General features: G+C 29.7%; 1 protein-coding gene across 2 annotated transcripts in view; it reads left to right on the forward strand.

The window, feature by feature from the left end:
• Positions 1–233: 233 nt before the first annotated feature.
• The window catches only part of LOC106684629 (beta-1,4-galactosyltransferase galt-1), a 70,049-nt gene continuing 47,478 nt past the window's right edge, over positions 234–22,804 (forward strand). The window contains exon 1 of one of the 2 annotated variants that reach the window (XM_014426819.2): positions 234–343. In XM_014426819.2, the coding sequence (XP_014282305.1) occupies positions 307–343 (37 nt within the window). In that variant the 5' untranslated portion in view covers positions 234–306. The remainder of the gene's footprint in view (positions 344–22,804) is intronic. The other variant, XM_014426820.2, reaches the window with a different exon arrangement.

A 22,804-nucleotide genomic window follows, 5' to 3' on the forward strand; every position in this document is an offset into this window, starting at 1 on the left:
TATAATAATAATTACTTTGTCCTAGTAAAGGAAGTTTGTGGTGTAAAGGAAGGATCTGTGAATTTTTATACGATATATTTAGGAATTTTGATATTAAAAACTTTAAAATATATTTTAACTTAACTTTTCAGAAACTGTCGGGACATATCTAGAATATAAAAGTTTTTCAAGAGATATATATAATTGAACTAGATGAGAAGAGGATTTTGGAGCGGTTAGATTTTGGACAGGAGCGGCAGTTGGCGGTCCGAAGCGTCTAGACGAGAGGGACGCCTGCTCAGAGCTCGCTGGGGTGCGGGCGAATCGATGCGCTCAGTCAGCGGCTGTCTCTGCCAAGAACAAGGTAACCATCTCTTCACACTTATATCACTCTTCATATATCACCGTTGTTTATATTATTTATAACTGTTGATTCTTAGTTTTGTTGAATATTATCTCTAATGTATAGAGAGCTATGGCATAGCTCCTCAACCAGTTGATATGGTCATTCGGAGCGGGAAATCAGGTGAGTTTGGAAATAAAATTGAAGTTAATTTCTGAATCTACTGGATATTCTTCCTAAAGCGAAGGAAAAGCCTCAACAACGTTTCTCGTGAGACGTAAAGTGTTAAGAAGAACCATTTCGACCAAATTATAGGATTGGAGTGATAGTTGTTGCTTCTATTACAAAATCGTGGTAACGAAGATTACTAAACAGAATTCTTGGTTATTATTTAAAAACGTTATTTATATACATAAACTAGATTAAAATCTCTTTTTTTACGAATTTTTCTTTTGTTAATTTCTGATGTATGTACCCGCCAATAATTATTATTTTTTCAAAAGTATCTTTAGTTTAATTTCGAATTATCCAAGAAATTCACGTATAGATCGTAGGACCTTCTAAAATTATGCAATTGAACAGGAAACAGCGTAGAAATTTTTTTCTATTACGTAATTATTTTTGGTTTATACAGAATGACATTTCCGGGAAAACAAAGGTTTATTTACGAGCTTATTTGGAGTTTTTATCATATTATATATATGATTATTTTTTTATTTATTTTTTTTCTTATATTTACACATTGTGGCTGTATACGTTAATTAATAATAATTTAAGTATAATAACATCATATTTTTAAGACCTCTAAACTTATGAGTATTTTACATGACTGAATATTAAGTATTTAAGAAATTATTAAGACCATAATAACTAGTTTTATTGATTTAAAACTTTTTTATTGATCTTTCTATAAGTTATTATAAAGATAATTGTCTGAAAGTTATTCTGGGGTTGTTCAGCCCTCCCAGTTATAGCAATATTAGGGATCATTAAAAATAACAAGATTAATTGAATTTTGAATATTTTAAATTCCTTTGGGGATAAAGAAAAAAATGAACCGTAGTTAAAGTAAATAATTAAAGATGCTTTGTCCAATAACTACCTGTAGAATACGAAGGCTTGGGGAAAGAGTGGTCTTGAATTTTATACCACAATAAGAAGAACACTTAAACTAATGAACATTAAATGAGGTAGGTCTATCCTGTGAACTCTTAAAAAAAAATCTTTGTCCTATCCAAGTCAAATTAGCCCTACTTGTCAGGCAATGTTATATAATTTCTATGACAATACTCTATATTACAGAAGTACAGCATTTTAGTTTCATATTATTTTTTTAATTGATTTTATGTACCGAATTTAATTAATTCACTAATAATCATTGCTTTATCTACTACCACATCTGTACAGCAATAAGTAAATAAAAAAATTCGATATTCCACTTTACTCACACGTTTTAGGGTTTATAACAACCAAAAAATGATATGACAATTATAACTTGTTTTCTAATTCATATGATTATTTTTTGTAATTCTTATTTTTTTTTTTTACACTCGCACATTGTGTGTAATCCATAATGCATTAAAAATCTGATAGTGTCTTTGTTAAAGAAATTCGTAAGACCTCTAGTAATAGTTCTTTTAGATAGCTGTTCAATTTTAGGAGGATATTTATGTTTCTTCCATTCTGAGGAATTTGAAAAAACAAAGTAACTGGGACTTTTTTTTTAATTTAGTTTTTATTTTAAAAAACCGTGCCCGGGTAGGCGACATATTTCCGTGACAACGTATACTCTATGCTAATATTACATAAATATAAATTAAAATCAATCCAATTTTATATATTTGAAATAATAAACCAGTTCACATATTGAATTCAGATATTTATTTTTGCTTGGTTATACAAAATATTTATACAGTTATACTTAATTCTAAGACTTTATTTCCAATATTCTATTCATAATCGGACGATTACTTTATTCGTAATATTAGAATCTTGCAATTCAAATGCTTTTCTTTTTCTATATTCTCGCTTTCGCTGCGTTTCATAATTACGGCGTGCTTTGGCTTGTTCCGGTGTTTCTGAGAATTTTAAACGTTTTCTAAAGTCACTTTGACGATCACTATTAGATTTAGCAACACTTTCACGTTTACTACCCACGGCCAAGGCCTACACGGGCACGGTTTTTTTTTTAACATGGCATCCCGCAAAATGATTTATAAGACGTTGTCACGTCAAAAAATAAAAGTTATAAATTCTAGTTATTTTCGTGTTTCAAAAGTTGTTGGGAGTGGAGTATCTGAGTAGGTCACTATCTTCCGATCCCGAATCGAATCCCCAGAGTTGAACCAAATACCGGTCATTATTTATTCTGTTTAATTAACTGTGAGTGGGTTCGGGAGCCTTCCTGAGGGAAAAACCTGACGGTTGATCGTCATCTTAAAGTAGAATTTTACATCAAATTGACTTTTAATCTAAAAGAAATGTGGTGATATATGTGTCACAGTGATAAAAAAACAAGGGAAAATATTTGGAGAGATTTTTTTTTTCAGATGAAGTGTTGAATCAATTAACAAAAGGGAGGTACCTTTTGAAAGAGACTTTTACTTAGAGTATGCCCGTACTAATTGAATGTAGGTGCCAACTACCAGTATTTGTTTATAGAGACGCCACGCTCTTCCTTTGTGTGCCAGCCAGCGTTTCAAGCTGTGCGGTCGAATGGATTGAAAGTTAAACGATAAATATTTCTTCCGAAAACGTGCGTGTGATTTTTTCCCCATTAATAGACAAGTTCATTCATATTTTGTATGAATATATAACAAATGAATCTTTAAATTGTGTTAATATGCTTCAAACATATATCTTGCCTGATATTTTTTTTGTTGTGAAAAATCCTTATTATGTAAGTAAGTTTTCAATTTTGGATATTAACATAGGTTTATTATACTGTTAGTTATAATTATCTTATATGTAAAATATTTTTTTTTTTAAATGCCTTATTGCTGTGATGCTTTACATGTGTTGTATTAACTTTTAATTCTCTATATCCTTCGTACAGAGCGTTATTACTTAATTAAAATTTATTGTAATTTTTACCTAAATATCTGAAGTTTATCTTAACTACTTCTTCCTTAGAAGTTTAGTGAGTTGTGCCTTTATCTGTCATTTCAAGAGAATGAATTTATAGATTTCTGATGATATCCTGGGAAAACTAATAATTTAATCAACATTATAATTAAACAAGCAAATAACAATTAAGTAAGGTCCAATCCACGGTAGAGTTTATACTTTATCTACTATTATGTTAGAAGATGTATTTAATCTTTACAGTGTAGAAATATTACTGAATGTAAGTTATTAAAGTTGTGCTTAATCCCAAATGTATTAACATCTGATAAAAATTTTCGATTTGTGAACAAGTTTTGTTAGGACCAGCTAATTATTAATTACATTTATTTTTTAATGAAGGACTACATTCAACACGTCAATTAATCACTATTTATTTCAAAAACTACTGAGCTCAATTTAATCATTTGTAAATTAATTTTCAATTTACTAGGAATATCCTAATCATAAAAAGTTTACCAAAAAAAAAGTTGTTTGATAAAGAATATTTAGTTTTTACCAATAAACTGGAATGGTTGCTATTGGACATTTAAAACTGAATTAATTTCACTCGTTTTGGTAGTTTTGGTTATTTAATGTGATATTGGAATAAAAAATTTATTAAAAACTAATCATAATTGGAATAAAATAGTAGTTTATCACATGTCCTATTAATACGAGTTATTAATTGTTATTGTAAAACATAAAAATTGGAAAAAAAATAAAATATACGATTTATAGTGAAATTTAGAAATCGCCTAAGTTATGAAATTATGCTACTTCTATGGCTGCTGCAGATAGTAAAAACAGTGATAATTTTATTCAGAAACAGTTATTGAGGATAAGACCATATTTATGCTCAATAACTGTTCCATAAAAATATTATTTTATGGTTAGCTCATAAGTTTCCTAAGAAGAAATATTTAAATAAAATCTATAAGTTCCGTTAAGCGGCTGCTATCGCTTTTTTCACATTATTTACATTTTTAGCAGAATGATATAGTATCATTCGGTTTTTAATATTATTATATGACGATTAATATTAGTACATCATTTATTATTCGGTGAAACAGTGATAATTTATAACTATAGACAAAAAACATTTATTGAGAATAAAAAGTTAATTTATGCTCATCGTCATAAAAGTATTATAACCATATAAACTGTAAGTTTATTTATAACTGAAATAAATAAAGATATGCCAGTAAACCTTACCCGTTAAACAGCGGCAATAGTTTATTTAATTTTCTTTCATTTAGATCTAGTAGCAGAATAATAAATTATTAATATGTTTATAATATTATTATATAAATTAAATACTACTATATTTTATTTATATCTGGAAAAATGTATTTATCCGACAACCGCTTACTTTATTTGTTGTTATTATTCTCTTTTTTAGGAGTTAGATGTGTTATTATTTCATTTATTTGTTCCTGGCATTTGGCTCATATTTTAAGCCACCGTAGCAATACCTAAGGAAGAAAAGTAGAAAGGGTTGTTTATATTGTTCGTAATGAAATGAAATTATGAATTGGACTTTCTACTAGTGCTAAAAAAAATGGTAGAATGCCACAGTAATATTTCTAAATATTTTTCAGAAGACTGTGTTGGAATTGTGGTTTTAGATTTAAATCTTATTTGCAGTTTATGCACAACTTTGCTATATATCTTTATCGATCATTTAGTATTTTTAACTACCGACGTCACAAATTCAAGTATATGATCATCTTACCATTGCGAAGATAATGAAAAACCATGCAAAAATGCAACAATTCCGAGATCAGAATTTTGGCAGATACCCAAGTTTTTTTAACAATGATGTGGTAGTGTAAATTTACGTATCACCTTTAATATTTCCTGGGTTTATCTTATTGATGTGAGAATCGTCATGCAAGACTACCCAATGAGGGAATTAGAGTGTCAAATTTTACAGCGCCGATTCTAAATTAGCCAGTTTTTATTTCTGTGGCGGTCCCACGGAATAAAAACGTAACCCCCCCCCCCCCTATGTTTAGAATAGGTTGGTTACCTCTATCTAAATGACCCCTATGGGCATAGTCATAAATGACCAGGAAAAATAAATATGGAACAATATAGAGAAAACTTGGTCAACTAGGTGAAAATGCGGTATGAATTAGGCAGGATAAGATTACCTTTTATTAAGTAAGTTTTAAGTGAATTTTGCTAATCCTGAAACAAGATCTATGGTAGAGGGGCGAAAAATGTGAGAATTAATAAATAAATAATATTTATATAGTATATAATAATGACAAAAAATTATAATATATAAAATTTAAAATAAAAAGTAATACCTTGGCAGAACATGCACATTTCTTTTACTATAATTTTTCTTTAATACATCTTTAATCCAGAGCGAATGTATCACGTTCTTTAGAAAAATTGAACTGATTAAAAAAAAAAAATAATAATAAAAACCTTTTACCTGTCATCATTACTATTATTATTTGTACAGTTTAGATGATGTTCAACGTTTATAAAAGAAAATCTGTTATGGAGTTTTATTAGTTTATTAATTTATTAAGTATTTAATCGTAATAATTTTTAAATACTAGAATCATTGTTTGTTTAGTATTTTATCAAGCATAGGACAGTTTCAATGTCTTAATTAGAAAGATAATTTAATTAGATTTTTCTCTTTGATTAAATATTTTCTTCAATTAATTTTCTAGGTAATAAATGGAAATGTTAAACATTCCCATAAGTGCGATTTGTTTATTTAATAATTGTTCAACAATGACCTTTATTATTAATTCTGTAAGCATATTTATTCACTTATAATATAAAGTGGAACGGTACAGCCTATCACCAATGCCTTCTCATTAAACGTTTATGGGAGCTTGATGAATATAACCTTGTTTCAATTGGAGGTCATTCATTGTATGTAATTCTAGTTATTCAGTTGCAGGTTACAATACGAGTAGAAAGCGAAACCGTTATTGTTTGTTAAGCATGAATGGATTATTGTACATTGGGACTCATGTTAGTATTACCAGCATGCATGTAAATGGACCTTTAGGGGCTTTCCGAATTTTCAAATTGGAAATGGATATAAAATTTTATGTTTCTACTACCCAGATATTGTAATAGCAAGTAGCACTTGGTTTCAATCCATAAAGTTTTACTTTCAATAAAGGACCCCAACTGTTCCCTTTAATGTCTACTTCATTTCATTAGTAGAGTTATCCTAACGACTGTTTTGTAAGATTACTTAAATGAAAAATTCTGCTTTTAAGAGTTTCAAGAACTTATCCTACTACTTGTTAACCCAATTAGCATTATTTGTACTAATTAAATATCTTTTATGCCCATTCATTTAGCTCCCTCTTTGTATTCATGAAGAAAATATTTTTAAAAAAATGATTACCTTTAAATCGAAAATATTTTCTCTTATATTGCAAGAATTCATCCGGGCCTCTTAGACCCGTATTCCAGTTTAGGAGTTAAAATAATTTATGGACTTATGGACTATAACTTAAATTTTAGGGCAATTTTTGTGCCGTATAATTATTAAAAAAATGTGTCCATTAACTTACATAACTACTTTAATTAATTAAGATTCCATATACAAACTAATACTGATACTCTTAAATGTTCTTTCAGTGCAAACTCAATTAATATAGTTAACAGTTTTTACTAATTAAAATAAAAATTAAAGATTTACAAGGAAACTAGTTATGAAACAGGTTTATATGGATTTCTATTTCTTCTTCTTGGCCATGTTTTGTTACATTACATACTTCTTAACATTTTGTTATATACTTAATAATTTTTACCTTTCACTTTTCCCCTGACATTGGTATTCAGGGAGTCCTCTCATAATCTAAAGTTTCAACTTGGTTTCTACGTTTTTGGTATCCAGAGTAACGAATTTCATTTGTAGACTTTGACTGCATTATATGAAAAGATGCAGAGCCTAAGACCACTATATTTATAAACTTCTATTTACAAACTGATGAATACAAATATGTCTCATAGAGTGTACTAAGACAACTCTATTTGACTTCTTTCTAGATCTAGACTCAGAATATGAATGATCCTCATTTCTAACATATACTTATTTGGAATTTCAGAAGAGATGAAATGATAGGTACCCTTCAGGAGAATATTGAAATAGTAGTTTGGATCTACTTGTGAGGTCTCAGACTATTCTGTTTCCAAGAAACATGAATATATAGGGTCAGTTTCCTAAGCATAGCACGCGAAAACCACTTATGCGGTTGTAAACCTGGGTTATAGAACTAATGCAGTTCAGATAGGTTTTATAAACAACAGAACAATTCCCTTTAAGTGGCCATTTCCCAGCCAAGACTGTGAAAGGAGAAAGGCTGTTAAATATACCTAATAAAAGATCAGTGCAATTTAAACATTCATATTAATAAACAAGGATATTTACATAAGTATAAGAAATTATACGAAAGTTTAGGATTATATTTGGAACCCTATAGTCATATCCACGTGATGCGCTAATATCTCCTATCCTTAATTTAATTACAATGAAATATTTAGGGATTTGTGGGCCAGTACTTCACCCAAATTGGGTTCTGTGGTTACACATTTTTTTTTCACATTTCCTTCCTCCTACTTCCGCATACATATAGGCAAACATACTTTTCTTGGTAAGCCTATAGTTGAAAAACGGCATGTCCGATTTGGTCCAAAGGTGGATACTAGGAAACAAACGCACCATTGGTCCGGTATCAAATATTCCTTAAACTTTCAAGGTAATGTATTATAGGGTGATATATAATTTTATTACACTTCAGACTTGTAAAATATGGCTTAATTGTCTATTTGTTGGCCCTTACTGTCGCATTTAAGGACTTCTGTCTGTCCATATGTATCCATCCTGAATGATGAGGAAGCTAATTTTCACTTCTATTAAAACTATTTTTATTTTAAGTGTAACATTTAAGCTACAAATTTATTAGACTATTTCTACTGCATATTACTGTGCTTATTTGGATTAATTTCAGTTTATAACATTTAATGCCTAATTGAAAAAGTATCTATTTTGTACAGTAGAATTTACCATTTAGCTAGCAAATTGTTTTCAACATTTTTCATTCATTCTGATATATTTTCTTTAAAGTAAGATAATATTTATAATGGTTTTGATTATTATTATTCTCCTATCAGGCAAGTTATAGACCGTATATCTTGAAACATTGACCACTTGATGCAATTTAGTAAACAGAACATTTCCTCGATTAGTTCCGGCTCAAAATCGCAGCACTTAGGAAAATTGAAATGCTTTGTCCTCAAGACGAATTATTTTTACATTTTAATCAAGATTGACATTATGCATTCTTAATTTTATGAGGTACGATATGGTAATAGCAATAGTTTAATAATGATATAACGCATTTATCAACCGAAGATAATAAAAACAATTTTTTCCACGTCAATTGATAAAATAATGTTAATGAAAATTATTATTCATTTCTCTCCAAATTATTATTCTCATTCACTTTCTATTAAAAAAAAATTATCAATGTATTCCCTGCATAGTACTTCTTCATAGAAAAAAATGTACAGATGCCATATTGAAGTTATATCATTGACCATCTTTTGCTTTTAAAATTATACTCGTACTACATCTATTCATTATCCTGAATATTTTCCATGATAATTTACATCTCATAACAGAATTAGATCATTTGAGTTATAACTACTTAGCATCAGCTTGAAATTGGGAACAAACTTTGTAATTTATTATAAGAAAGTAAAAATAATATAAATATAGCAGGTAGATGTGTATTATACAAAATTCTGAAAACATGGGGGTTTACTCTGTTTTTTATTACATATTATTATTCACCAAATAATCGATGATTTGGTACATGATATCTTACTGTGCTTAGTTAATTATTATAATTAGCTTAATTGGAGCGTTATGCATTTCTGACGCAAACAGGAGTTACTAAAATGACCTAAAATTGAAATAGCCTTGAAGACAATTTACAAAATAATTAGAGACAATTTACAAAATAATTATCACAAATGACTTTTTTAAACAGGTTTCAACTATTGGTGTATATTAATTTTATTTTTATCTATGTGTATCGAAAATTAAGTGTATAAAACTTATCTATAAAATTAAATAAAGTAATTAATTTTAACTAGAACTTTAAAATTAATTATAACACACAATTATTAATAAATCTGCTAACTAGGTGCAGTCAGCGTGGAACTGGATCAGGGAGGGGTGCCTAGTTCTTACTATAAAGAAAAAAGAAAATATCCCAAGACAAAATTGGCGCACGACGCTTGTGACACAGCACGTTACATTAAAAAATTATTTACACCCTTACTTGGTTTCGACTAATAAGAATCATGAATATATCTATTTTGATTCCACTGCTAAAAAGATAGAAAAGAACAAGTTAGAAATACTGTGACCTCACCATCACCGACCATCGAACATTGTACCGACATGCTCGGAAGTTTCCGTAACGCTAAATGTGGAACATTGAGGGTTGATATCCTTGCCAATGGGATGCAGTTCGGGCTGGCAGCCCTCATACCCTTAAAGGCTTCCCGTATAAAGTTTCCACGAAATAATTAATCCCTTTCCTTGGGTTACCTTAGTTGCCAAGTAGTCCTTGATTGAAAGACATTATGTAGATGTTTCTTCCAAACGTTATTTTTCGAGGTTGGTTAGCACCACATTTGAATGAATTCTCAACAAGGTATTAGGCCATGACAGTTTTTCTTTTCGAATGCATTTGTTTTAGCAGCGGCCATTTTCAGCTTCTTCCTTTCCCATCAATTTATTACAAGGTTGGCGCAACTTCGGACCTCTACCTTGAGGCCACCTCTGCTGTTAAAGAAGCAGGTAATATCTCTTCTTCTAAATCACCTAGCTACTCATAAAGTATTTTTTTATACCTAGGAATGATCCTAAAGGTATAGGAGCTACCTCGAACATTTATACTTCTGTCCTATAGGGTCTATTTCGTGAACATAGAAGCTACCAACCCTTCCTCTGCAACAGCAGGCTAGATTTACATCCGTGCTCTTCGCAGAGTTCCTTTGCACTTCGTGAAATCGTATTGAATTGCTTTTATCATAACTAGTTATAGGCTGCCTAGTATAACGTCATCACAGAGATGAGGCATATTATGAGGTGTGGAACTGCTTATTCCCAGATTCGTCTTAAACCAAGTTAGGGTGCCGAGCACTTAAGAGGTAAAAAATATATTTCAAACAGAAACTATAACATCTACAAAATTGATCATGAGATTAGGGGGACACTATAATACAACCAATAAAAAAGTATTCATTTCATGTAAAGTGGATCAAGCTTAAACTTTTATAGAATAGAGTTTGACAACCTTTATATTAGAAATTTACGGTTTTAAACTATAAATAAATCTATTTATAGAGATATAAAAATGAAGTAAAAGAGGGTTAATTTCCTGGCTATAAAAATTGATCGACATTGAACTCAACTAAGCAAAGCTTGATCGTAAAATTTATTAGACAATCAAACATCTCCTTTAAAAGTACTTACATTTTAGATGTTTATTTTCGGTTTAAAGGACTTGAGTACATATAATGAGTATCTGTAGATTCGTTGCAACAATTACTTCTTACTTCTACTTAGTTGCACAAATAGCATTATTTTTGATATATTTTATAAGCATTTTATTAATGCATACAATACAACAACATTTGTAATGATAATAATTATAATAATAAATAAAATCAATAAAAAATATTCTACTATTACAATGAAATGTTCAGGGAATTATAATGCTGTAGTTAACGGCTTTATACTTTAGTTTTCCACGTTGTTTCTATTATTTTTCATTTGGAGGAGATTCGATGTATTTTTGCTTCAAAGAGCATTCATTCCTTTGATGGCCAATAATAGGATAGGAATGTATTGATTGTCTGTGACAGATACTGGATCTATTAAGCGTCAACTATTGTATTCTGTATGTGACAGAGACACTTTTCAATTACCTTTTATATATCAAAGTTCTGTGGCGTAATGTGGGCGATATTATAAGTCATGTTATATCAAAACCTAGTTAATCTATTATTTTGAACATCAGTTTTTTCCTGAATTTCTTGACTGAGATGTACTCTACCTATGGCTAAATGGAGTTGTTTAAAAACTTATTATACCTTACCTGATTTTAAAAAAACCGAACAAATATCGGGAAATATGCTGAAAAAAAAGCGTAGATTCCTTAGAGAAAAAGGATTCTGGATAGATATAGACTTCTGATCCAACATTGTAGTGCTATGCAATTCGGTAATCATTTTTGATGAAACTGCTCAAAACCCAAATTTTGAATTTCCTGTAGAAAACTGGAAGAAAGATTTTTTTCTTTATTGACGTATTTTCAGTATTCAAAATTTATTTGATATTTAAAAATAAAATTAGAAAGGTACAATCTTGAAACATATATTTCTATTTCTTTGGAGTAATATTTATGCAATACCGCCATACACAAAAATTCAAATTACATGACAGTAAGACCTCTAGTTATTTATAAGTGATCTATTTATGAAATGTACAAATGTACAAATTGCACTTTATCTTAAAAAAATATATTGCTATATACAGCATAGTATATATATATATAATCACTACTATTAACAGGGCTCATATATTTTAAGCGGTTGTCTATTTCTTGAAAATTACTATTTCTACTCCAATATTGAAGAATGTCAGGACCTCTACATTTTTAATTGAAGACACTAATCGATAAAGTCGTTTGGTTATTAGCTATTTCTTGACGAATTAAGCCAAATCTTCAGTTTATACAATTCCGTAGATGACGCTCTGACCTTTAACCTACAGTAGATATAGTTTGGCTTTTACAAAACATAAATTTAAATTATTTCTGTTTCCTTCAGTGGAGTTTCATGTGGAGTAAAGTAATATTTTATTGTCAATATAAATATTGTAAGAAATATCCGAGTTATTTGTCTGATGTAAGATTTTATTAATCATTTATCCAATTCCATCCCTGATAATTTTCAGTTCATAATACCACCTGAGCCCTGTTACATATTGGAATCTAATTGTATAAATTGTACCCATAAATACAAGTAAAAGAACTAAAAATTACAAGCACTAATGCATTGTGTTTCCTGATGGGAACGACTGTAATGGATAAATATATATATAAGAAAAATAAGACGTCCGGAAAATATAATATAATATATAATACTGTTATGTTTCCGTACCCTGGGATAAATAAATACTATTCTGTAAAAATGAACCAAATCGTATAGTAGCTGAATTGAAAACAATGGATTTACCGTTAAATGTCATTAAACTATGTCTATATGTAACGATTAATTATTATACTCGTATACTAATAATAAATTTAACATTGTACAATTTTATGGGAAGGCCTCTAAGATGCTGTAATACCGAGCAGATACAGTGTGATATTACACATACAGTGTGAACTTGTAATCCTGACTAATTGCTGCAGGAGAGAGTTCTCATTACTAAAAAGTTCGGATCAAAGAAAGAAACGAAATCAACGATATGAATGTACACGACTATTTTTATTTATTAAGTTTGTGTCATATATTTTTTTGAAAATTTACCGTTTTAAGTTTTAAAAAATCGATATTTTTTAAACCATATCTTTAAAGCTATATATCTTCCAACACAATTGTGGAAGTTGGGTGACCCAAGACAAGCATATGAGCAGGAATATGACTGCTGAAGTGCGATTTTTGTGAAGAATATTGGGCAACAACCAAACTATAAGATATAGGCTATTTGCTATTATATTTGCTATAAGATATTGGACAAACTAGGAGATATAGGCTAAGGAATGAAAGAATCAGAGAAGAACTTCAGATCCCCTCAATAAAATCAGTGATTGAACACCAAAAGCTCCGATGGTATGGACACGTCTGTAGAATGGGAGAAGAGAGAGTGCTAAGAAAATGTATGAAGGCGAGGCCGACTGGTAGGAGACCACGAGGCAGACCTAGAAGGAGCTATATAGATTGACGACATCCACCGGCTAGGTCTGGAAAGAGGAAAACGCTGGTTGAGATGAAGATGTTTTCCATGGATCAAGATGTGTGGACCAAGTGGTTAGAGGCTCCTCCACGCTGAAAGGCACTAAGGAGGATGAGAAAGAAGATGAAGATATTTTTAAAAGAAGTCAGTTTTTTCGTCTGATGCTATGAGTCTTAGAACATCGCTGGTTACTAGCCGTATTTTGCGTGTATACACTTTTGATTTCTTCATGATTTTAAGTGATGATTTAATTAGTTAAAATATAAGATTGTTCATTTACAAGTGAAAATAAGTATAAATAAAAAAAAAAAAAATACTCTTTGTATAGATTTATTTAAAACGTGATAAAAAAAAAATTAGTTCACCAACAAAATTTGTATTATACATATTTCTACTATTAATTAAATTAGTATTATAGAATCAAATGATTTATACTAAAGATATGTGATGTTTTTCCAATTCAAAAAATATATTATGAACTATGTGCAAAAATATCCACTTTCTATTTTCACAATAATTAAAATAATTTGCCTATAGTTGTGAATTTTTATTTGATTAAGATAACTTGCCTATAGTTGTGAACTTTTATTTGATTAAAATAATGTGCCAATGGTTGTGAACTTTTATTTGATTAAATTAACGTGCCTATGGTTGTGAACTTTTATTATACATATGAACTTTTCAAATGAACGATTCAAATAACTTGCTAAAGTTTATTTTTTATTTGAAAATAAAAATTTTATTGCCTGATTTTTTCAGTTTTTTCAAAGGAATTTACACTATTTGGATATCCGAGATAACACTGTAGTTTCATGTTCAGACTTCAATGTTTTCGTTCTTTGTACATGGGTGGTTTAATTATTTTCCTTGATAATTACTAACCGAAAAAATCTAATCTAAAAAAATATTTCTACAAGGCTAATAATTCGCTAGTGCAAAATATATTTGTTGTATCAAATTTTTAAAATTAGTAAAATTATTTAATTTACAGTTTAAGAAATTGAAAATAAAGAAGTAGTTTTTCTGGCTACAGTTACGCACAAATCTCTAAAATGGCTTCCTTAAATATAATGCGTCATTTCTAATAAGGGTAATATAATAAGAAGGTGGTTGGCGGGAGGAAGAGAGCTTGGTCCTTTCCTGCGGGATAAGGAATAATACTTAAGAAACGATAATATAACTTTAACTTGTACTTTAATTTTAGAGTTAATTTCTCTCTGTGAGTGTGGTCCGATCGCAACTTATCAAAGCAGTAATTATGAGTAATATCCGGTGTGCCCACTTACACGACTTTCCTTACAGCTTTGGTTGCTCAGGCCATAACAATAATTCCTTTATGTATCTTTGCAATTATTAGTCAGATAGAAATTTTTTTTTTTTAGTTTACATTACTTATCAATTTAATTATCCTCCCAACGAACATTTGGAATGTTCCAGAATGTTTATAGATTTCGAACTATTTAAACAACAAATTTATGAACCAAAGGTAAACGGGTTAACATGACAAAAAAATTTAACAACAAACACAGGTAAAGCTTTCGCCGTATTTTTGACATAACTAATCCGAATTAAACAATTTTTTGTATTATCTTGGAGAGAATTTAATGACCTTAAGTGAAGTTATGAAAATGCCTAAAATTAATATGAATTAAAAATATTCATAAAAAACTTGAAATAATTACAATTCTCCTTACCTAACTATAAATATATTAGTAGGAATACAAAGTATTAGTAGGAAGGGCTTATAAATGTTGTCTAGAATATATAATTACCTTCAATATTAATTTACATATATATATATATAGTTTAACACAAAAATTATACTTTCTAAATTATGAGAAAATTAACTTGTTTTTCTTTCTAATAAGAAAACGGTTTTTGTTATATAAAGAATGTTAACGAGTTTTACATATAAAACTTTGAGCAAGTTTCATCAAAATTTTGAGCGCTGCTATAGTCTACACAAAAACACGTTTTTTGGATATTGTTTAGCAGCTATTACGCACCTTGTGTTCAATTGTTTGCAGACATCGGGAACTGAGACCCAACAAAATCTAAAAGAAGTTATAAAATCGACTATCCGTTCTTAAAAAAATCTTTTTTGGAATTGCATTAAAACTATAGTAATTCTACTTGATCGGTTCCGACCGTGTAAGAATTAACTTTTTTTTTTTGTAGGAATCGGAAAAGTTTTAGCGGTTCCTATTCATATATTTAGAGACAAAATGAATTCATTTGTGTATTCTTCATAGACCATCGGCTTCAAATGTACTTTTTTAAGTATTTGAGTTCATTTGGACAAAATTAAATTTTCTCCTAATCATTCACCGTGAAAGCCCTCATGAATTTCAGTCCCAAGCGAATTCCAGGAAGGAAAGTCGATGAGGCTTCGGGCTCATTACATTCCGCCCGCTTATAGCCCGTACATTTCTTAGTCAGGCGGCTGCCTTCTCAGTGAGCTGTTTTTCTAAAAGCTTTCAGTGATATTGCCCAAGTTCTACAGTAATTCAGAAAGTCTGGAGGAATTTCCTTTGCATTAATTAATCCGAAACGTAAATGTTTAACAGGAGAAAAGAAAAAAAAAAAAGAAATAATTAAAAAAGAGAAAATTAAGATCGTTGGCCTCCTTTCTGAAGAACTGAAAACTTTTCGCCACACTCCGAAGTAATCTACTTAGGAAGTTCTATCACCAATCATTGATTATTATTACTTTCAAACTAATGTAAAAAATAAATTAAGATAATGGAATATGTTTTAATAAATAAAATATAACAAGGTCACCGCCAGTGATAATATCTATCCCGTGTGAAGCATTTTTAGATAAATGAGAGATATATTTTATTTATTAACAAGCAATGCAGACCAAATGCAATGGGTAGCTACAAGCACGCAATTTACTAAAAATAAAAACTAAAGAATAAATAATAAAAATGAAAAAAAAAAACAACTTTACATTAACAGTATTTGGAAAACTAAAGTGGTTATAGGTATAGCTTTATTTTTAATAGATTTTCTATGAACATGATTTCTTAGTAATTTAGTAATTGTTTAGATTTTTTTTTAAAATGAAATTCAATATCACTTGTATTAAATTGGCTTTGAAGCGAATTAACTATATTTTTATATTTTTTGATATTTTTATTTTTGTTTAATCTAGAAATAAGACGAAAAATCATAAAATAAACAAAGCTGCCAATTTTGCCTTGTTTCTCAATATTAGCAGGTTACCATGAATCCCTACCAACATTAACCTAATGTTTATTTTCATATTCCAACAAGAGTTTCTTGAAACAGTATTGATACTACCTGTTAGATAAATATTTACAATATCTATTGTCGGTCATATATCGATTCTTAGAATTGAGTAATAGGGCTAATGGCTTTAAAACGTATTAATTACATTCATTGAGATAATTCAAAATGATGCCATAATGGCGTATTAATAAAAAGTAAAATGAAACCTCTTTTTTTTTTTTTCTTATTTTACGTTCCTGCTGGAATGTAGAACGTGGTAGGATACCACTAAATACTTTATCCAATTCCCAAAATTATTTGGTGTTCGATTACCTAAGTATTTTTTTAATGGTGTTTTGTGATCCAAAAAATATTATTCGCAATCATTGATATTTGTATAAAACCTTTTCGAAATCTAAAATTGTACGACTGGGTTGTATTTTGTTCGAATAGTAGGTCGCAGTGGTATGGCTTCTGGCCTGCTTACAACTAAGCTGATCCACCATTCACCGTGCCTTCTCAACAGACCCATTGTTGCTCTAATATTCTACAAATATGTTTTCTAACTGATAATAGTAATTTTTACTGGTAAATATTACTCTATTTTTGGTGTGCTAATTTAAAAAAAATTTCAGAAATATTATTATAGTCAAGATTGTGCCTGTAAAAAAATACTTACAATTTCTTTCTGTCAAACTTTATTTTCTCAGAAATTTAGAAGAGTGTTCCTAGATTTGTTTCATTGTTTACGCCCAATTCAGGTTTTTACCCCTGTAGAGAAGCATAAGCGCTCCGACGAGAAAATAAAATTGATTAAGAAAGAGATGAAAAATACAAAGTAGAGGAAAAAGTTTTCTATTAAGACTTGACATATCCACTTCTCAAAAATCATGTTTTTTGAAGGCTTACGCCATGCAACAATAAAGACCCTTTTGAATTTATTCTGTTTGTGTTTTATCCGTATATTCATTAAACCATTGCCCCATCAATTTTTTAATAATTCTTACTAAAAGAAATAATCGTGATCATTTCTGCAATAAACGTTTTACATACTTTCTGCAGCTTATGATCGTTCCCACGATTGCTGCACGCATATTCATGTACTACAAATAGATGTATATCGCACAAATACAAGTGAAAAAATTACTTAGTAAATTCATCAATTTTTGGATGATAGATTTGATAATTTTACGATGCTCAAGTAGCCACTCCACTGGTTTCTAATTAATTTTATAAATTTCTCTGTAGGATTGTTGTTTTAAACAATTTTATTATTAAAATAAACATATAAGCAAAATAGTTTTTTAAATTTTTTTTTGTATTAAATATAGTTCGCAAGTTTTGTTCATAAATCCGATATTTTTAATAGCCTCAAAAAAAAAGTTGTGTTTACTTGGTAAAAAATGTTACAAAAACAATCCTGATAAATGAAAAAATCTTAATTTTCCCTTTAGACACGTAAAATTTTTTTTTTATGATATAGCAATATTGGGGTATTTTGACTAAACTTTTAACAATAAATAGTTTTATTAAGTGTTTACAATTCAAACTCATAACAAACTTCATTTATTTTCAGCTAAAGCTAAAAAAGAAAAAAAAAATATTATGAACCCAAACGTATTTACGACTCAGTGTATTGCCATTTTATTTATTAATCTTTTAAGATTTATTTTGTTCTATGAAGGATTAAAATAGTCAGTCAAAAATTATATAGATATAGATATAGAACAGTAGTGGTTGAGAACCCTCTCATAGAAAGTGGTAGGAAGTAGAAATTGATTTTGCTGCTCGATACCTTGAAGTCATAAATTATACAAGCAAACTTTTGAATAGCCTGTTGGTCGTGGTATTTTTTTTCTGTCATTTATGTAACAGTCTTAGCCTGTTGATGCGCTATTATATATTATATGGGTGCAGCAGGAGGCCTACATGGTTTTTATCAAACGTTGGCTAATGTAATGTAACAAAGGACCTTAACAGAAAAACTGTAAAATAACTGCCGAATAAAAAACTCAAAAGAAGAAAAAAATGAAAAGTAAACTCTGCTATCTTAGAGCGATAGATCACGACATCCCAACAAGTTCCCCTTAACGGAGAAGCTAATTTTCTGAGGTATTCACTGCTAAAATTCCCTAATGATCCATGACCAAAGAACTGGGCAGCACTAGGCGACATGTATCCCCAAGGACCCTCTGCTAGTGATTGGAGATATTGTTAGGGCCCGAAGACTCCTGATAAGGATCTTCCTTTCCGGGAAGAGGGCGTTAAGGGTGCGATCGATAAATGGCAGTATTATCAGCTCGTTAACTTTTCTTGATGCCTTCCGTGAAGAAGAGTAACCCATAATTAAATCTACATCTGTTAAGATCCTTCAGAAGTAGCGGAATGAAGCTGAGACATTATATAAAACTGAAAATAGAGAAAAAAATTAATATGAATTAAGAACTTATCAACACACTAATGATTAAAAGAATAGATATAATTCTTAAAATAAGTATAATTTAAAAAAAAACTGCATTCCTACAAACACCATGGGGAGATAAGACATAATTTTATTCTTCAGAATTTCAAAATAATGTTTAAAGAAAATAATTTTATCAGAAGAAAGTTTTCAGAAGTAATAAAACAAACCGAAAATCAGAAAAATACAATAAATTATAAAATGTTAAACAAGAATGTTGCAAAATCATAAATAAATTGAACAGATAAGTAACTGCATCTGCATTTTACAAACAATAAATTGTTAAATAGAAAATCCAGTAGAGGGCTCTGACCTAAACCAATAAAAGCAAAATATGGTTAAAAAGAAGAGAAAAAATTGGCATTTTTAATGGATACAATTATTCGAACATAGTTTAAAAAAGAAGAGAGATGATTAATTCCACTCAACATAAAATCTTTAAACAATTTTTCCGGTCTTTACTGATCAAGACGATTACAAACGCAATCAAGTATCGAAACCACGAAACTTCTTTTTCTTTCTTTTGTAGAAATCGCAAGACCTAAAATTCATAAAAATATAATTACCAAACGACATGTCCAAGATAGAATCAGATAAAAATATAATAATTTACATGAATATAATTTAAACCACACCATTAAGTAGTGCAGCAGCAATTTAATATAATAGGAAAAGTCATTTACTAAAAACCTTAACCCAGTTCCTATTTGTACCATGAATCCAATACCGTGGCACGAAATTATGAAAAAATGTACCAGAAAACCGTTTATGAGGAGAATGTTTCACAAAGCCAACTGCTGTACCTCATTGTCCAGAAAAATAGTTATCTAATTATTGAAAACGCCCATTCCACGGAATCAACAGCCAGTTTAAGTTTACAACGACTGTTGATTCAAATTCGAATGATATATGTATATATGTTTTAATCAGGCATGATAATTTTGTATTTGTTCATTATTTATAATTTTGATTAATAACTTCATTTTTTTTTCATTTTGTAGGTCCTATGCAAGTACCTCATTGCATCATACCAAAGTTATTCGAACCTTAATTTTGTAACCTAGTCGGTAGCTAATAGATACGCATTTTAAGAATAGTTTATGAGATTCCAGAAGAAATTATCGATGCCATATAATGAGGAAAATTAGGAATTGTAGGATTAATATTTTACACCACTTTTTTCTAACATGGCTTCTCCTTGATTACCAATAATCCTCCTAGGCACCTGAAAAGAAGATGGTCTCGAGATCTAATACTCTAGAAATGTTATTAGCGTTTTATCAATGGGTAGATTGTCCAAATGTTTTTATCCTGTAATATTACATTACCTACACCAAATTTACTTGAGTATATTTTTATACATTTGTATATTCCAATAAGTAAATTATAAAAAAAATAATTTTATAATCTCCTAGTTTTTTTTAATACAAATACAAGTTTGAAATAGGAGTTATTACATCATGACCGATCTTTGCCACAGATTTAAAGAAAAATATATTAAATGAATTTAACGTATAAGGTCTTGTGGTATTTCAGGGAAAGAAATATATTTTAGTCTAAACTGCTGGCTGGATCAAGATAGTAATAGGTATTTACAGCATCACCTAGGCTTTGAGGAATTTTATATTTCAACTTACATTGCTTCAGTTAGTCATTGGTTAGTAAAGGTTACCGTTTACTGAATTTTTTATAAATGCAAAATGGGAAGAGTTAGAGTCAATGTTCTGTGAGCTGAGAAAAGTTTATCAAGCTGTGAAACGAAATCATTTATCTGTATCAAACATTATTGAATATAGGAGTCAACGGGAGAAGGATTACGGTTAGTGAGTTTGGCCAGTAATGTTAATAATAAGATAGGACACCTTAAGTTCGCATAAACGAGATGAAAATAAAAGGAACAAACTCCTGATTTTTCTGCATTCTTAATTTAAATTAACGTACTTATTTTCCTTCCAACCTTCTGAGCTATTAGTTGCCACGGAGGAGCTTCAAGAAGACTTGAATCGAATTAGTCACTGGGCACAAGAAAACAAGCTTAAGTTGAATGCAGAGAAGACTAAGGCAATCGTAATAGGATCCAATCACCTCCTGAAAACTATTCCTCATTTTCCAACACTATTCCTCAACAACAATCCAGTTCAATCCCATCTATACGTTGGGGTCTCCAGGGACGCCTGTCAGCCGATATTATGAAGAGTTAAAATGGCTTTACCTCTCCTTCTGTCGTAAATATTTTCTTGCATCCTTCCTCTACCAAGTTATCCAATTCCGGCGTCCATCGTACACCTCTGATATCCTTCAATTTATATTCTCAGTGCTTTCCCGCAATACCCGCTCACACCCTTCAGACTTATAAGTAACTGCCCATCGAACCGCAGCCTTTGGTAGATCTTTCCTCATCCGTTCCTCTTCCCTATGGAATTCTATTCCCCCCTTTATTCGTAGTTCTAATACCCTTCCAATCTTCAAATCCTGTATCTTCGACTACCACCCAATTCCGGAAAAATAACAATTGAACGTTTCAAATAAGGTTTATATGTTTTCGTTTATACTTGTAAATATATATATATTAGGAGAAATTGTATCTTTAAATTTATTATTTTTAGTTTTATTGTATTTCATTTTTTATCATTTTTTTTCTTTTTATTTATTATCAGAAGTGTAATCTTATGTTTTATGATATGACATATGGTTTTATTGTAATTGTTCTATTCTTATTTTATATATTCAGTTAATTATTGTTGTTCATTTTGATCTTTTCAAATTCATTATTTTTTATATTTTATGACATTTTATAATTTCATTTTGTATTTTACTCTAAGGCTCTAAAGCCTGATTTTGACACCTGCATATTATTCTAAGGGGTCACTCTCAGAATAAACAAAGAATATTATTATTATTATTACATACGTATCATATACAGGTGAAAATCAAGATGGGTTTCGGCTATAAAAGTAAAAATAAAAAAATAAAATTATTTTCACTATTTATCAATTAGGCCCCTATTGAACATTGGATCACTGCCCAAGTGTTTTAATAAAGCTATACTCCCCTGGGTTGTTTGGGTATACCCCACAATACAATTCCTTCAAATAGTTTTGTTAACTCTTATGACTACAATATATAATTTATAATCAAATAATAATCTGACTTATATTTTCGAGCTTACAGAATGATACTGAATTTAATGAAGATTTATTTGTGATTTATGAAAAAAACCTTATTTTACAATTGTTACAAGACATTGGTAGTAAAATATAATACGAGTATGTCTATTACTGACTTATATAAATAATGAATACTCAATTTCATTTTGGTACTCCAAGAAAATTAAATTCTTGTACTCTTCAGATGTGAATCTTCCTGTTTATTTTTCTTTAACCCCATTTATGAATTTGAATTTATATATATTACTCGTACCATTGTATCGCGTTCCTAATTGGGCTGATAAGGTTAAGTTTGCAAATCGACTTGTCATGTAGCATTTGATCGTGTTGTTTGCTATTTTCCCTTTTTTTTGTCTTTTGAAACTGTTAAAAGAATTATACTGTTAATTCCAACCTCCAACGTCTTGTTTTCCTTGTTTACAACGTCTTTGTTTACTTCTCAGTCTAGAGTATTAGTATTGTGGCATACTTTTAAGGGTCATACCCTTTTC

The sequence above is a fragment of the Halyomorpha halys genome, unplaced genomic scaffold, assembly GCF_000696795.3.
Source record: "Halyomorpha halys isolate HHAL.00 unplaced genomic scaffold, Hhal_1.1 Scaffold595.1, whole genome shotgun sequence".
NCBI classification, from domain to species: Eukaryota; Metazoa; Arthropoda; class Insecta; order Hemiptera; family Pentatomidae; genus Halyomorpha; species Halyomorpha halys.